At 36.2% G+C, this 19,434-nt stretch overlaps 1 protein-coding gene across 6 annotated transcripts in view; it reads right to left on the bottom strand.

The window, feature by feature from the left end:
• LOC138692977 (discoidin domain-containing receptor 2-like) overlaps positions 1 to 19,434 on the bottom strand; it is a 1,165,919-nt gene that overhangs the window by 781,724 nt on the left and 364,761 nt on the right. For all 6 annotated transcript variants that reach the window (XM_069816409.1, XM_069816408.1, XM_069816411.1 and 3 more), the window contains one exon: positions 1,873 to 2,293. In XM_069816409.1, coding sequence (XP_069672510.1) covers positions 1,873 to 1,981 — 109 coding nt within the window. In that variant the 5' untranslated portion in view covers positions 1,982 to 2,293. The remainder of the gene's footprint in view (positions 1 to 1,872; positions 2,294 to 19,434) is intronic.

Consider the following 19,434-nt stretch of genomic DNA (forward strand, 5'->3'; position numbering starts at 1 on the left):
AACTTAATCGTGCATATTGTTACAATATTTCAGGCTACTGTGCATATAGGCCTATGTAGAATGCATTCAGAATTTTGTTGCATAAATCCCAAAATTAGTATATTTTGTAAAATAAAGAACTAAACCTCAGGATTGTTCGGTTGTCAGCACTAAATATGTTTTTTTAGTGGACTTTACTGGATGGCTGGAAACTCCTTGCATATGAAGGGCAACTGTGGAAGAACCAAACACTTTCAGCACCACAAACATCCGTCACTACCTGACCTGAAGACCCCACTTTTTATCTGTTTCACTTATTCTCAGTTGGTGCGCCTGCAGTCCGAGTTGTCAAGTGCGTGATTGTGTTGTGTTTTATATGCGATTTGTGTGAGTGCGTTCAGAAGACATTTCGCACGGCGCTCTCAAACACCCTCGTTACAGCACTGTGCCAAGAAAGTGTGGCTTCCTTGAATCTGGATGTTAGGACAAACTCACAATTTGTACATTAACATTTTGTTCAGTAACCTTATGTGATGCTGAACGATTATTTTCAACATTGAAAAATATCCCTGTAGATAACAAAGTATGACAAGGAAAGCCTTAAAAAGAGCTGTTGGTTGTGTTTTTCAAAGAGAAAAAGTAAAGTAACCAAAGAAGTAAAGTGCGTATATTATTGAACCGTAATATGAAATAAAAAATATATACAGCTATCTCACTGTATAGGCTAATTCACCATGTTCACTCTCAAAAATCCACCCAATAGCATTTCAATATTGCGTTGTTTTGCTTTCAATTTTAATTACCGTCCTATAACATTATTACATCATTAAATGCTCCTATTTTCTGTATTTTAAAGAGCATACGCACTAAAACACGGTGAACATTGCCCCAGAAATTTAATTTGCTCAGTGATGTCTGTACCTGCAAGTACTTCACTTCACCGAAACTGCGTCTACTTCTACAACCATCTTGCTGAAATTTTTGCGTTTTATCAATGAAAATAAATGTTAAAGTAAAAGTAAACTCCCTTTCATTAATATGTGGACAAATATACAGGGTGTTTCAAAAATACGGGGCATAATTTCAGATATGTATTTCCCACATGTAGACAATCTTCGGGATATTTCAAACAATACATTTTCATACAATTTTGCTCGTTTTTGCTTCCTTTTGAGATAAAAATTGGTTTATATGAAACATTTTATAGCGTGTTTTGTGAAAGCCATTGATTTAATTCTCAATATCCTAAGTCAATTTAAGAGAGCAGTGTATTGTGATAAATAATTGAAAGAATTTTAGTTTTGTTCTTTAAATGTGCATAAATTTGAACTGAGCCAATGAAATTTTTCGTTCTTAAAGGAATTTCAAAATGTTACATCTGTTAAGATCAAATTTCTGCACATTTAAAGGACAAAATTAAAATTCTTTCAATCATTCATTATCATAACACTCAGCTCTCTTAAATTGACTGAGCATAATGAAAATCAAATCAATGGCTTTCACAAAACACTCTATGAAATGTTTCATTTAAAACAATTTTTATCTCGAAGAAGAATCAAAAACTTTCAAAATAAATTGTATTAAGCTTTTTGGTTTAAATATGTCAAAGAATAATCCCCTGAAATTAACGACGTTATTTATTGGTCACTCTGTGTGTGTATACACACACACACATATACATATATATATATATATATATATATATATATATATATATATATATATATATATATATATATATCGCTGTGAGATCCTTTCTTACTTCTAAATCAATAGTTCGTGCATACATACATAACTTACTAGCCTGTTTCAATTAACTTGGTTCGTATGGGAACAGCTCCTAAGGCAGGAAATCAATCAATCAATCCAAAATAACAGACTCCACGTACTCACCGTAGTCCAAGATGGCGTCTGCTGCAGGAAGAAGTCCGAGGCTCATCAGCAGGTGGAGGAGGAAGGTGACCACGGGCCTCGAACACGCCAGTCTGCGGAGCTGCTTCATCGCGCACACGAACACGCACACGTCACTGCTTGCCTACCTGATGTCACTAAACGAACCCAGTATTACCGAACACTGTCCTTCACTAACATCGCTTCACTGCAGATTCTGAAACACGGATTCTTGGATCTTCTTGTTGCGTAGTATTCAGTCCGCGAGTCCGTACTCGCTGGCGCTTATTCCATCTTCCATCTCGTCGCCAGGTAACGTGGTCCACATCCAGATGCGAGCGAATGTCTAAACGGGATTTCCGCTATCTTGCAGGAGACACGTGACAACCGGCATGGAATCCTATTTGTTATACAGTCCAGGAATCTGCAACAGAATACGAGACATGATTTTAAACGAAACTGTCAATAGACAAATGGATGTTTCTGAAACTGGTGAATGGACAAGAGATTTTCTACACAACTTTACACGTAATTTCAATCCCTTGCTCCAGATTTACTACACTTGGTAGCCCAAACATCCGTCTTAAGATGCCCTGAAACTCTACGATAACAAGCACGACAGGCGCATTCCAGATCCGTTCCCCACAAGCGCGGCAGCCATGGTTTAATTCGACTTGCAAGTCCTGGAAACTGAAACCGTTGCGTTACTTGGTGATTAAAAAAAATTCAGAAAGACACGAAACCACGCGTGAAGAGAGTAACTGTCCAGGAAACAAAATATTTTGTAATTTAAATGTAAATAACATCGCAATTAAGGGGAGTCTGTACTGCCATCCCAGCAATGTAAAGCAGAGTAATAAAAGATAAAGACCGTAATTTTAGCCTGATACATACAATAATACTTGAAGAATAACCCCTAAAAATTTCAAATGTGTATCTTATGTAAGTCCTGAGAAAAGTGCACCTAAATTAGATGAAATTTACATTACTGGGATAGGCAGTACAGACTCCCCTTAATTCAGATACATTTCAAAAAGTGAAGGAGTTTAACTATTTGAGGACATTTATAAGTTATGACAATAATGCAAAACAAAAAAATGCAGTATAAATAAAGCAAATACATGTTATTTTGCTGTGTTCGATAAATTAATGAGTTAATTAATCACAAAAAGGCCAAAATAACAAATATGTACATATATATGCAACATTTTAATTATGCTAATGGAATGGACATGTGCTAAGAGCTTCGGTAGATAGAAGAGGAAAAAGGATGTTCACACAAACTGCTTCAGGAAAAAGGCTATGGGAAGACGTAGCCTAAACTTATGTACATATTTGGACAATCTGAAGAAAGACCTAACAATTTCAGGAATTCATAACTGGAAAATTTTTGACAGGACATAATAATAATAATAATAATAATAATAATAATAATAATAATAATAATAATAATAATAATAATAGCCTCTTTCTCAGGTTGTAACTTCTTCTAGGACTAACACTGACAGAAGAGAATAAATTCATTTCGCACGTTTCATTCAGACACGACATATTATCACTATCTAAAATTTGTGTCGCCTAGCTCTCCATATGATCAAAGAGGAAACTGCATTCTCATATGAAGCTACTCCAACAATGTCCTTGCTCATTTCAAATTTAAACGTGGATTCGTCTAACTTCTGATGTACAGTTGACTGCGAGAAACAGAGCTCCGAACTGAACTGCAGGCACCTGGATTTGAATTTCTGCACGTGCTGATACACGGCCTTAGTTGTTCGTGTCGACGTTTAACATGCTTCGACATAGCGTGCGACTATCTCCACGAAAGCAAAAAATAACCCACAGTAAGCAAGCTGTGGACAAGCCGCCATTGAATCAGGGAAAAGGTTTTCAATTCAAGATTTTAATCCCGTATTTCATTACCGCTTTGTAACAGTTCACCTATCTTCAGGTGATTCAGGAGAAATATTAAATATTTTAGAGGCGATAGTGTGGACTATTCTGAGTAAAAAAAGGATAGTATCAGTGAAATGTGTCGTGGTTCCAGTGCAGTGAGTGAGTTGACAGCGGGTAATTGTGCATGCATGAACATATCATACTCGTGGGTTTAAGTTCGAACTTAGGGTTAAGATACAAATTAGGTTTATTTAAATGTTATTTTAAGTGATCGTGCTTCATTTAATTTAGGATGCTCCTTGTTAATATTATTAATATTATTATTATTATTAGTATTATTATTATTATTTATTATAGTATTTATTATTGTGTTTACATACATACATACATCACGAGTATTGACCACAAAGCTCCCCAGACCTCACTTCTGTCGATTCTTGTCTGTGGATGTGGATGGAAGACGAAATGTACCAAAACAAAGTAAACACAAGGACGAATATTGGTAGTTCGCGTTATGAATAGAGCTGCCCTCGTATTTTGCCCACTGTTGTAACAGTGTGGAGAACTGCCGGAACTGTCGAAAAGTACTGAAGCCACGTAAATAAACAATAATTGTAATCATTAAGTAATTTGTGTTTCTTTGTTGCCATTTCTAACGCTTGTCATACGTAACTTTCAAACAGTTGTATCTATACACCCGTTGAAAATTGGACACATTTGTTTATAAATTTTTACTCAGAAAAAGTCTATACTACCACCATTACAATATTCGGAATCACTCTGTATAAAACATTATTACAGATATGCAGGGCTGTTGTTATAGAAAAGAGATGTCAAATACAAAATTTAAGATAACAAAAATAGTAATGATTGAAAAATCCTTGGATGAACTGGATGTAATAGCACTTTCAAGTTCCAATTACTTCTTTTCTATGACATAAAATAACAGTTAATTTTTATATTCGTAATTCTTTTACCTAAAGGACACTCTGTGTAATTATGGTATGCAAAATGAGGATCTTTCCCTCATGATAACAATTTACTGCCCTTAAAACGCCTTCGTACTAGAGCAAACGGAGCTCTAAGAGCGATAAGGTCCGACACAACTACACCTACCTCCTGCCTGTTCGATAACAGAACTACTTAGTTCAGTCGATAGCTCGAATACTTCAATAATTAATTAATTTAACCCTTAACTCTCTCAACAAACATGGACGGCCCACTTCAATGCATGTACAGCGCTGTTTACATGATGAAACTCCCCAGAGTTGTGGAGTGTCTTGCAACAACAACTTTTACTCAAATTGTTTTAACAAAAATCTAACGGGTCACTATAAAACAAAGCCGAGATAAGAGCGTTACAGGAAACCATGTGCAGTTCGTGTCCGTCCAAAGTTACCTACGTTGCTTTTTCTCAAGATTACCCGCAAAAGCAGCCATTTCCTTTTACGTTGCATAATTACTACCTGAACACGAATTACTGTAATAATAAAAATGGTCACCTTCACACCTAAGTACCGGTATCCTTATTTGTGAGCAGTTACCTAACATTTGAACTAACCTAGATTTATGATAGCAATTTAGAACCTTTATTTCGCATTTTTTGCGTCTAGTATTCGTCCACTCATCCAACCACCCATCGATCCACCTAGTGAGTTTTTATTGATTTATCGATTGATTGATTTGTTGATTAGTGAGTGATTTATTTATTGGTTTATTTATTTATTTAGTTATTCATTTTTATTTGTTAATTTTTTATTCATTCACTCATTCACTTTTATCCATTAATTAATTAATTAATTTCATTAATTTATATTTTGATATGAAACAGCAAAGCTTGAAGGTAAGTGTCGCAGATTTTCTAGACCATACTTTGGATTAAGTCTTCCAATGTGCGTTATTTTGTTGTACAGGGACATAATTTTATTTTTACTTCAATTTTTATTGTACCTGAGTTTTTTAATGTACTTCACTCCCACCCCTTCTACTAATGAAGTTCAACCGTCCTCCACACAGATCCAAGACCGCATATACAGTCATAGTAGCCTTACGACCATAGTAAACAGTACGTTCCAGAAATATGTTCGCCTTTTCCAGTGACGAAAGAGCTTTCAATATTGAATCATTTTCGCACAGGTACTGTCGTCCATTTGCCTACGTCGCATCCCGGTTTTCCCCATGCTAGTGGCTGGGCTGTCTTAGCTCTTTTCTGAGAACATTAATTTCTGTTAGGAACTGGACGTCTACGTAATATTATACCCATACAGCTGTTTAAAATAAATGAAATAAAAGGGCCTCGTTAAGTAATTAACTGTCACGTGATTTCCTCCTTTTCTACGACCCTGCGACATAACCACTTGTACGGACAGTAGGTACCATGTCTGAGTAATTTTATCTTTTCGGATCGGGCAGAAGTAAAGATTGAATTTACAGTACGTAAGGTACTCTTTTATAGAGTAGGTACAGAATTATTTCAACATGAGTTACTGATACGAAGTACGAACCTGGTAATTGGAATTAAGTACAATAGCCTGCAGTGCGATAATATGCACATTAGAACTGAAGCCTGTATCGAAATGAACGGGCACCATTTTCAAAAATGTGTTTAAATATCCATATTATGATTATTTTTCAATTTAACTTCATTCTCTATATTGTACACTAATGTGCTATAGACAGTATAATATACACTGCATAATGAATACGTTCGCATGGATAGGTCAGTTCGTGAGTAAAAACACTTATTGTTAATACTGTACTATTTTTTGATTAAACAAAAATCCAATAAAAATTATCAAACTCAAAAGCGTGATATTTCCTAGTTTACGTAAATGGATGAACTACTTTTCTTCCCTCCTATACCTAGTAAAGTGATTTGTTTGTATATTACGCCAGTGTCATCGAACTCCAATCGTGAAGGAGGTTGAAAACGGTGTTTCCGGTTCTCAACAGTTAATCCAAAGGTATAGCCAGGTTAATATTAGAAATTTTAGTAAAAATAAAATGATGTTCCTGTATTAGCTCATAATTATTTATGTTTCAACTCTGTTGTGTTCTGTTTGGTTCTTCATTTCCAGAAACAAAATGTGTAGCCTACCACTTACAGGTACTTGTTTTAAGTCGTTAACTTACGATCCAATTTCTTCCTGAATATGAAAGCCAGGATACAGTTTTGTGCATAACAGAGTGTACGGTGTTCAAAATCCCACACTAATATTTACTATTAATTCGACACACACACATACGGTATCAATGCTGCACGGAAAAATCCACAGATTCCCTTGACAGTGAACAGTAAAAAGATACTGGATGGATGTCTTTGGTATCGGGGTGAATTGCAGAAAATGTGTTGGAGATCGCATTTAGGATGGATCAGTACCCAGGAGAGTAAACAATCGCACCTGGGAGAACATTGTGCGCCGCTATGTATACACAGCGCAGCCTTTTCTATCGGATAATAAGATCCCGCGTATACGCGGGGCAAATCCTTCTTGACTTCGCGATCTTTTCATCCCGGCACGTTTTCTATTCGACGTCAACTGTCGCACAGCACTGCCTCTGCTCAAGGCCGGCCTCAAATCTAAGAAGACGCTGAACACAGCATTCAGAAATAAACCATTCATCGCGCCTATGACAAACCTTGGTCTGAATCGACCACTCAGCGCAGACTTGACGTTCCATGAGAACGAGTCGTCCTCGATTGTCTTGGGTTCACAACTTGTCGAGGTCGACAAAAATCCTCGGTGCGACTTTCTTCGGAGAGATCAACTAGACAGCCAATGTCGTAGATTCTCTAGATACAAAAATGTTCAATCAAGTAAACAACAGACTCATGTTTGTACCTGCAGCCGGTCTCTCAGAGCCTCTGGAGGGCAAGTTAAGAAAGTAGAAAATATGGGATGCTTAATAATGAGTTACACTGGATATGTGACACCCTGTGTTGTCCTGTTACGCTACATGCGAAGTTAAATTTTCTTCTAAGGGTAAACGATGAAATCCAAAGAACACTAAAATATCTGAGACAAAAAATATTTTCAAGAATCGAATTAATAAGTTGTGTTAACTTCCTTGCAGCATTGGTAATTCAATTCTTGTTCTCATTAGAAACAAAATTTCAAAATCTGAACTCAACGGACATGATGTGGCAAAGAAGAATGACTCATAAAACTTGTTTCCCAGCTTCAGCTGCACTGTAACAATGCTCATCACTTCAATTTAAATTATATTTGTTTTCCAACCACTTTACACTGAGACTTCCACGAGTAAGTCTACTTTTGTGACAGGAACTCTAAAGTATTATAGACATAGCCGCAATTCACATGTGCCGGATCTAGTTCGCGTTTTTTTCCTCTTCGTCGATTAATTTCTCGAACCCATCATCCTACTTTGGTCGTTCTGCTCCTTACACTCACAATGTGGTCGTAAACAGTCGCATATTTGCAGATGGAATATTAGGAAATCACAAATACCTACGTACGTACCAACAATCACAGTCTGGATAAGATAACCCGTCATAATGAGTGTACAGTATTTTGATCAACATAACTTGTTTCAGCGTTTCTTACATGATTAGTTATCATTAAATACTTTGATTTATATTCGCAAAAATTAATAATAATAATAATAATAATGATAATGATGATAATAACAATGATAATGATCATGATAATAATAATAATAATAATAATAATAATAATAATAATAATAATAATTCTCAGCTAGCAGTCTTGTGGACAGATACTGGGAGGCCAGAAAAAAATGATGAATTTCTGAACTATTTACTTTTGAGTACAGAAGTACTCTTGCAATTTATTGTCTTTGTATATTCTCTGTTTCGTTTACTTTTGGTCATTGTTAATGACATTTGTCAATTACCTCTCCATTAAATAAATAAATAAATAAATAAATACTTTTTAAGATCCTAAGTTATTTATATTTCTTGGCCTCGTTATATGCTATTTATGTATATCTTTCACGATGTGTAACTCACTCACTCGTTGTAGTTTATACGTTGTTAGTCCCACAACAAATCTTTGTATTTCTGTCACAGTGATTGCTCTGTACTTTCCATGGCGGTAAGTTCAATAGAGTTAAAATTAAAACTGTAAGGAAACACGAGCCAGGGGACAAAGAAAAGCGAGGAAATCTAGACACTGACATGAAACATGGGATGTTTATGATCCGTTTTGGTAGCTCAGCATTGCGTTAAAATTCTTTTTGAGATTGACATAACAGACTCCCGCTTCAAATTGTCGTCAATTTGTAAATTTATGGAGCTGATTAGGAGAGCCCAAAGGAATAACGAAATTACCATTATGCAGCTTTTATCGGCCATCAAATTATTTAACCTTCCTATTTAAAAGTCATATGTTCCGTATTTGGAAAAGTAGTTCAGAATAAAATTATTACGTATACAAGAATGAAGATAACACAGTAAATTGTGTGAAGGGCATCAGATATCTAAAACTTTTAACAAGATAGAAAATAATGGAGTCGCAGCTGCAAGAAAATTAGTAAAATTTTATCCTTAAAGCAAATTATTTTCTCACTTAACGATGTAACATATTTTTATAAGTACATGGCATTTAAAGGTAAGTCACCGATAATAGCCAAATTGTCATAAATAACTAAATTATCGAACAGGTAAATTAATTTAAATATCTAGGTAATATTCAGACATCGGATTCTAGGGCAAATGCCTATTTTGTTTCTTTAGGGGAAAAGTAAAAATAATTATTAATATTTGTGTTTCATGGAAATTGAAAGGTATTCAAAGAGTTTTATAGTGCCCTAAAATGCCCTAAAACGGTTATTAGAGCCTAATTTGTTAATATTCGCCTAAAAATGCCTAACTCACTGTAAAGTTTCGCATTTCACTCTTACTTTTTATAATTTATACATGCATTCACTGCGAAATTTAAGACATTTAAAAAGTGGAAAGTTTGCTTCACACCGGCCATGAAACCATTGATAAAGGAAACAAAATGTTTTGAATCTCACGACACTCGCAATAGATTTCACCGAATTTAACATGTTTGGAGGCATAAATGCCGACAAAGAACCAACCTTAGTTTTGAAGCAGGCAACAATCACAACATGTGCTGCTACCGATTCAGAGATATACTATACTATAAAAATGACTGTTTTCGGTCTGAAACCGATTAGCTGTACTGCCCTTCAGAGTGTCATAAAATCACAATTTTTGGAGAAAGAGTGTTTTTGAAATATTTATGAAAAGTCGTAAAACTGCGAATTAGTAGGGTAAACCGTTACAAAATATTTAAAAGAATGGCCCTCCTAGTGTTAACACTACCAGGAAATGCAACAATAAGTGGAACTTTGTATTTTTGTCCAACTGAATTTCAATAACAACGGTTCATTTGAATGCTCGTTAACAGTTGCTCTTTCCCTCACATTATTTGTGTTGAGAAGTTTTGAGCGGTAGGACGTTTTCCTGTGAAGTTTAACGCGATAATGCCGAAAAATATAAGTGCAAAATCTACATTGATCCGACAATGGCTAACAGAATATTCAGAATTCACTTATGATGGAAAAATAATATTCTGCAAGATTTGTAGCAAACAGGTATGTAACAATAGTTGAAATATATAAATTCTATTAATTTTAATGAGTAGGCCTATAATATTTATACATTGACTGAGCTATCCTGAGGTATAATTCTTTTTAAGACCACTACACTTTAACCTTTTAAATTTCGATAGTTAAAGTATTTGCAGGCCATTAAAATTTTGATTGTCCGAACCCACTAACTTTGTGATAGAAATACGGCAATACAACAATTAGGATTTTATTTTAATTCAGTTTACTTTACATTTTTAGATTTCGCAAGAAAAGAAGTGCCACCTAAAGCAGCATGTGCAAGGAGCGGCTCATAAGGCTAAAGCTCAGCAGAAAAATCAACTGCAACAAACTTTACTAACACAGCCTACTTCATCCAATCTCAGCAGCAATTTCTATGCTGATTTAACCAGAGCGTTTGTTGCTGCTAACATTCCCTGGAATGCAATTGAAAATCCGGTTTTAAGACAGTTTTTACAAAAATACTGCAAACAAAATATCCCATCTGAGTCGACCCTAAGAAAAAATTACTTAGAATATACAATGAAACTTCAGCTTCCATTCGGGAGGATATAGGTGATTCTTACATATGGGTCTCTGTGGATGAAACCTCAGATCCTATGAATAGGTATATAGCAAATATGGTAGTAGGAAAACTTAGTCCTGATGGACCTTCGATTCCACACCTCGTATGTGTTAAGGAACTTTCGAAAGTGAATAGCCAAGCCATTGCTTATTTTCTAAATAAAGGCCTACAGTCTTTATACTCAGGTAATATAGACGATTCTAAAGTTCTGTTGTTTTGTACTGATGCTGCCTCATACATGGTTGCTGCAGCTCCACTTCTTAAAACATTTTATCCTAATCTCACGCATGTAACCTGTCTAGCACATGGCCTTCACAGGGTTTCTGAAACAATCCGGAATGAATTTCCTCTTGTCAATTCGTTTATTTCTAACACAAAAAAAGTTTTTGTAAAGCCCCATCCAGGATTTCAATATTCAGAGAGAACTTTCCAGATATCCCACTCCCACCTCAGCCGGTTGTTACACGATGGGGAACCTGGATTCAGTCAGTGGTGTATTATTCTAAGTATTTTAAAGAAGTAGTCACAGTTATTTATCAAATTACCTGAAACTGATAGTGCAGCATGTGTGAAAGCAGTGAAAGATTGTCTGAATGACTCACGAGTGAAAAACGATATTGCCTACATAACATCAAACTTTTCTTTCATACCTGCAAGCATTGAACAATTAGAACGTGAAAAACAATCTCTTTGTAGCCAAATAGCAATAGTAAAGGAAGCTCAAGTGAACATACATTCTGCTTTGGGCGAAACTGGGAAAAAAGTTAAAAATAAGTGGGACAACGTATTAAATAAGAATATAGGATTTTCATTGTTGGAAAAAGTATCAAGAGTGATATCGGGGGAAAGTGTAAATGTTCCAGTAAGTATTGACGTTTCTATTGTACCTAATTTAAAATTTGCGCCTCTCACATCAGTTTCGGTTGAAAGAAGTTTTTCTGCTTTCAAAATGATTCTCAGTGACAAAAGGCAAAGGTTAACTGTGGAGAATTTAGAAAAAATTCTGGTGGTGTACTGTGCAGATAATTATAATAAAGTCTGAGCATGGAACTGAATTTCAATAACTTAAAATGAGTAATCTTGATATCAATAATCATTATTTCATTAGTTTCAATATATTAAATTTGTGCAGCTCTGTTTATAAATAGAATATAGTATTCTTTTTTAATGTTTAAACATACTTTTTTGTGCGTATTTTAGTGTATAACTAAAAATTTCAGTGAAAGAAATAAGTATGATACCTTGATGTGCCTAAAATGCCTATTTTCATTAAAATAGAGCCTAATTTTACAAATTTTGAGCTTATTTTAGGCGCCTAAAACTGCAATTTTAGTGCCTAAAAATTCGATGTCTAGTAATATTGTTTCATTTGAACTAAATTTTATATTAATCAAAAATTAAACAATCTCATAAAGGTAACTTGTGTCATTAACAATGTGTTTAAATAAAAACAAACTTTAACTAAAACCCGAATAACATTGAGGCACGTATTGGCTTAATCGATTCTACTGTACGGCTGTGAAAACTGGACAATAAAGCAAAACATAAATCAAGAATAACTGCGGCGGAAATTAGGATTAATATTTAAGAAGAACAGCAAGGTTATAAATGCAAGGACTACAAAACAAATACAGAAATTTTGGAAGAATTGAAAATGACATCATGATGATGATGATGATGATGATTAATATTATCATACAGTTCCTTTACAATGGCATTTAAAGAAAATGGAAATTACATCCCATAATAATTATCAATTTGTTTTGTGGAGTTCAGAAACTATGGACGTTCTATTTGGACTTCCATATCGTGCATCTCATTTCGCAGACATTCAAGTAGTGGACATGAACGCTGAGGAATTTAATTTAAATCAGTACGAACTGCCCTCCTGCCCCTTTTCGATGTGACGCAAACCTCCTCTAAAATTAATGTCAAGAAGGCGTATACATTCCATATGTTACCTATTAGAAGCAATTCAATGCTTCCATCATGCAGCAAAGCAAATGAATTGCAATGTTTATAGTTTATCTTCTCGAACTATGCCACCGGGTATTTACCCATTTGCAGTATGAATAAATACATACATAATTTAAACGTAATGGAATAAATTAATATACAGACAGCGAAATAATATTCCTTTCTTTCCGGAAAGGGATCGCACATAAAACACGTTCAGATATTCACCCATTGCACGGCTTCTGTTGTGTATTCTCTTCAAACATCATCATTTATACTGATTGCAATGTCTTGCACAATGGGACTGTAACTGTGTTAGAGTTAACAAATGAGACATATCAAAATGAAATGGGCATTCCTTCTTAGATGAAAAGCAGACGTTTACAATTGATTATGAACGGCAGGTAGCCATTGTGAGCCAAGCTCCGTTTGTCTGTGTTGCGACGAGTAACGGATCCTGACGACAGCAAACCGTGGAGCGACGGCCATGGAGGATCAAGGCCTACGAGTGCATCAGCGGAGGTGAACGGTCATCCAACCTGTGGTCAACAAGATTATCTCTCCAGCCATTATAGCTGGTTTTCGAAACCGAAATTCGCTACCCATCTTAGCTACCCAAATTCATCACACATAATGTCGCTGTGCTTTCCATGTCTTTCTCGTTGCTCTACATTTCTAGTTAATCTAGAAGTCGTAACGTTTTACGCAAATAAACTTACAAATGCACGTATAAAAATAAGTATAGGCCTAGACATCAATTTCTAGAGCAAACTAAATTATGTTTTTTGCTCTAATTCTGTAACGCAGAAAGTTAACTTGTGACAAATTAAGGAAACTATTCGAATGAGTATTTTTGGATACATAAATATTATAGTATAAACAGTTTTTAGATTGCATACAATGCCCTACAATTAAGTCACAATTAGTTACTCTGACATGAACACTTTTGGGAACAAACCGATTAAACCATTCAATTCTTTGCTTCACCTTATGCTGAGAAAAAAGCTGATGTAAAATCTCTTCAGCAGATTTTGACTGAACCGTTATTATGTGTTTTGATTTCCAATAAAACTCAGTATCTGCGTAAAAATAATTACATTTCACCTGTTTTATTTTTTATCCCATTCATTCGTATAGGTATACTTATTATCTAAATTCACTCATTACTCCGTGAGAAATATCTGTAGATATTATACACAGACAGAGGGTATGCTTAAAAACCACTTTTTTCCTACCAAAGATGCTGAAAATGTCCAAATAGTAAAAATCGTCTAATAGATCCCATGCAGCATCAGAATACTTCCTCGGTTCTGAACGCACCCCTGTCAGTGACGTCGCAATCGTTTTCAGCTAGTTGAGTTACAACCGCCTGGTTCAGTGAGTCATTGTCCATTATGTGATGCCGATACCTTATTCTTTATCCGTCCCAGTCATTCTATCAAATGTGTAATGTATATGAAAATTAATACAACTAAGTGCGGGGTGCAATGGTAATCTGATCTCCACATGTTCTACGCTGGGAACGTTGTACCAGGGAAGACTAAAGGTTGGTTCACAATAAACCGGGAACGGAAACGACAACAAGAACGAGAACGCAAATATTGTTAAAATAAATGTGTTCTTATGTGAGCATTCACAATTAACTATTGTGAACGCTCACATTTAAATACATTTATTTTAACAATATTTCCGTTGAATAATGTCGAGGGAAAAATTGTTCCGGAGCCGGGTATCGAACCCGGGACCTTTGGTTTAACGTACCAAGGCTCTACCACTGAGCTACCCGGGAACTCTGTACGTTAAACTCTTGGTACGTTAAACCAAAGGTCCCGGGTTCGATACCCGGCTCCGGAACAATTTTTCCCTCGAAATTATTCAAATCAACTTTACAGGGAGTTATACCTGAAATCTTGATTTGCGCAATATTTCCGTTCTCGTTCTCGTCGTTTCCGTTCCCGGTTTATTGTGAACCAGCCTTAAGTGGTTAGGGATCACTTCCGCAGAAGCTGAAAGTGATGTTAACGAGTTGTGGGGATTTTCTTCGGTCCACATGTGGATGTTGTGCAATTTGTCAATGCCATTGTTTGTGAAAGTAGCTTCGTCAGTTGCCAACGTCACTTGTGGAAAATCTGGACACGAGGCTCAGACCCCGCAGGGTTCTGTACGGCTGCAATTATTCTTTTAAAATCCTGAGGACCACCTGATGGAACACGTCGACCAGGAGAGAGACATTGCACGACTACTGCCCCTGTTCTTCACGTAGCCTACAAGGTTTTAAATTCCTTCTTATTGCCCGGTCGCCTCCCTTCACCCTCTGCGCTGTTAACACAGAGCTTCTGGTATTTGTTCGCCGTTTGACTACAAGCCTTTACTCGAAATGTGCAGCAGCGTTTTGAGTCATTTCATCATAAATTATCAAGAAGTCTAGACAATCACGATTTTAAAAATCGCGGCATCACATTCGAACTATATTCACGTGCGGTGCGGCATTAAAATTAGTAGCTTAATATCAAAGACGGACATCTGTCGTCTCCATAGTTTTGATCTACTGGGTGTTCATTTCAAAGTGTGTCATGACGTCACTGTTGTTGGGTCAACGATTTGAAGCGAGTTTCAGCTTATATGTTAGAAAAGTTGCCTATTATTTAAGGCGTTCTTCAATCTGAACTTGAGAACGTGTACGGTATAACTTGAACGTCGTAGCAACAGATGGCGGTCTGTACGGTCTGTGTGCTACCATAACCTCTTTCGAACTGTGTTTTGCGCCGGCAAGTCGTACGCAGGGTATTTGTTATCATCGGTTGCGTACGGTAACATTCCACAACACAAATCAAATGCTCCGTGTCCATGTTGACCGTCGAAGTTAATGTCAACAAATACGTAAGTAATCGTCTTAACCCTCTCCCCCTTTTCCCGACAGTACGTACTTCCAAACAGTTCACATTCCTGCCACTACCGGCGTTACCGTACGTATCGGTACTACTCTTCAGAATGAACGCCGTACTTGTTAGGCAACTTTTCTGCCTCTTAGGTTATACACCTCTGCGGAAGTGAAGGAAGATTGAATTCTCTAGGCTCATCAGCTAGCCACATGACGGCATACAGCGAGCCATGGCACATTTTGAACTGAACACCCAGTAGAGGCAATTTTTTAATTCACATTGTTCTTTGTAATATTTAACACAATTTAATCTATAAATGTAGAGTTAGAGTTTGCATATGGTTTCACTATAACTGGAAAGAGCATGAAATACTGGAGAATTACCACGGTCGCTTTGAACCGTGCCGTTACGTTTACCACCAAATTTAACTAAATACACAATGTCACCAACATAAGAACATGACGTTGGTATGTGACGTAGTTGGCGGGAGAATTTTCTCTCTCTCTCTCTCTCTCTCTCTCTCTCTCTCTCTCTCTGCTTCCTTCGTTCTGAGCATTTATGAGAGATAGCACCAGTGTTAGCTACAATGTGTATTTGCGTAAATATTGCGAGTAAATTATGACGAGTGCCTTAGATGAGAGGCTCGGGACAGAAACAGTTTTGCTGTAGCGCATGCGCGGACCTCTCGTGCAGTGGGAGCGTGATCCTTGCTTGAATTTATTTTCGCGTGTACATTGCAGATTAAATGATTGAGATCCTTCTTGCTCCGGTTACAGACCTTGCATTTATAAAGGTTAGGTTAGGTTACGTTACGTTACGTTAGGTTAGCTTTGGTTAGGTTAGGTAAGCTTAGGTTAGCTTTGGTTAGGTTAGCTTAGCTTAGGTTTGGTTAGGTTAGGTTAGCTTAGCTTTGGTTAGGTTAGCTTTGGTTAGGTTAGGTTAGGTTAGGTTAGCTTTGGTTAGGTTAGTTTAGCTTAGGTTATCTTTGGTTAGGTTAGATTAGGCTAGCTTAGCTTAGCTTTGGTGAGGTTAGCTTAGGTTACCTTTGGTTAGCTTAGGTTAGCTTTGGTTAGCTTAGCTTAGCTTAGCTTAGCTTAGATTAGCTTTGCTTTGGTTAGGTTAGCTTAGGGATAGAGAAGTGACAGGAGATTTTAACATGAAGTTGATTTATATATTATGTAATATAAATGTTATTATTTTCATGTATTTAACGAAACTTTTTAATTGGAACATAAAATTTGATTTCATTCGTGCATGTAGTAGTTAAAATTATATAATATGAAAGTTCTTGATTCGTAATATTGATAAAAGAATAATAGGCCTATAATGAAAGCGGTGAATAATATCATGGTCCCTAAATTTTTTTTTCGTAAAAGGCTAGGTATTTTTCTCTAAGCCAGAAATAAAACAGCACGCCATCATAATTACGTACTTTGCGCTTTGGCGAACATTAACCGGAAATTTATTCTCCGTCATTTTAATGGAATTCCGTGAAACACACCTTTTTTCCTTTTACTTTCCTTCTGATAACCTAGTTTATGATGTTACTACATCTTCAATTTCATTTAATGCATTCAAAAAACCGCCGTTGTACTACATAAAACCTTGAACTTGACTAATGGAGTGAATTATTTAAGAATATAGTCGCGAATTTGACTACCACCATTTCGATTATATTTTGTTTGATGCGGCTCGGTACGGCCCGGTGACTAGTGGCCAGCGAGTAGCGTCGACTATCGATATTGGTCTGCCGTGGGTATTATCCAGTTGTTCCAAAAATTGTATAAAAAACCACAGCTATCTAAATTTCGATTGAGGTCAGATGTCCGTCTATGATATTAAGCTACTCAAATGTTCTAAGATTCGGTGTAATAAGAACATACCTTATACTGCACTACCAGTCGACTTACATTAGTAGTCAGTTCTAATAATTGGCTGCGAAGTTGTCTACGTCCCGCAGCCACGTTACTGTAGTCAGTGAAATTTCAATTCTCATTATAACTACGTTACTGATCAAACATGGTCATTATTTATATAATTATGTAATACTTCACTACAACAACAAAAAAAACTAGTCGTACTTTTAAACAATTTCACGCAATCTACAATTAAATTTCAACACAAAATGGCGTTTCTTTTACTCTAAAGCCCTCCGCAAAGAAGCAAAATGATAGGCCTACACTTCTATGTCGTCATACTTCTACGTATCATATCTGAGAAGGAAAGTTGGATGTTTCCTTCTACTCTGAACACACTCTTTGGTCAAGGAGGCCAAGTTATTACGTCTTCTACCAGGTCAGTGACTGTAAAAAAGATAACAATACTAACAGTTCTCAAAAAAAAAAAAAGATTGAAATTAAACGATAATATAAATTAGAGTGATTTTTAATATATATATATATATATATATATATATATATATATATATATATATATATACACATGCATAGAATATGTCTTTAACATTTTGTATTCAATTATTTATAGTATAACATAAAACCATTATTGTGTTTTACATTTGAAAACCCCTTCATTTCTATGACACGAACCTAATTTAGTATAACACAATGCGTCCAGCTCGGGCCCTGGCCGGCGACGGCTTGCATGCGTGTTCTGCCCTCAGCCGCTACATGCGTTAGTTGCTTGCGTCTTTATTCAGTGCGTAGAGTGCCAGGGAAAGAATTTAGCGTAAATAGTAGTGCGATAAAAACTTGTATGTATGTATGTATGTATGTATGTACGTACGTACGTAAGTATATATGTATGTATGTACCTATGTACGTACGTAAGTATATATACTTTTCAGCAATGCAATGCTCCAGTGATACAGCGAGAGCATTAATGTCATAATATTTCAAACACAGATTTTTTATATCTGAGATTAGGCACCTCAGGAGCAACGCTCCCTGTGAATCTGCACCGAATTCCAACTATAAAGCAAGGGGAAAATATGGCATTTTTTTTCTTTTAAAAACACGTAAAAAGGATCAACTTCTCCCCCAATTTATATAGCTATCTTTTCTTATTCTTCCTCCTTTCATAGTGAATGCCATCATGGCGGAAGCTCACATAAGAAAGCAACTCTGAATGGCACCACTACGGCGGAAAGTAATATAAAATCAAAATCCCTAAAATCTTTCGCCCCAAAATCCGCCTTCAAGAATCAACGTGACATAAACCGCAGCATGTCAGGAGTGAACACGTTCGCACATGCTTGCCCTTTCTTTTGTTGACTGAGATTTACCTCGATATAATGGCGAGGAATTGATAATGTCTGTAACACCAGCACGGCACGGCTGGCTTCAGCAGATAAAGCGCAGCTTCCGAACAAATTTTACACTATACATGTAAAAAGGAAAGGAATCCTCTTTCTTCTTACATTTGGTTCCTGCCGAGACGCTGCAAGGGCACGCAGGCATTTGTGTTCTGTACAGCTTCGGTCTGGCGCCTCCTCATGATCGCTCCATTTGGACAACCTGACATACCGTGCAATACGTGCGCGGTTCTGAACACTAGTAATTTTCAAATGTTGAATTCAGCTTGAATTTCAATACATTGTCATAACTGAACTTCATTATTTTTCAAATGCAAACTTTTACTCCAACTTCAAAATATGTATGCGTTTAATTACCGAACATAAAGTTTTCAAGCCAAGACTTAAGGTTA

Source organism: Periplaneta americana, chromosome 17 (genome assembly GCF_040183065.1).
Source record: "Periplaneta americana isolate PAMFEO1 chromosome 17, P.americana_PAMFEO1_priV1, whole genome shotgun sequence".
Lineage (NCBI taxonomy): Eukaryota > Metazoa > Arthropoda > Insecta > Blattodea > Blattidae > Periplaneta > Periplaneta americana.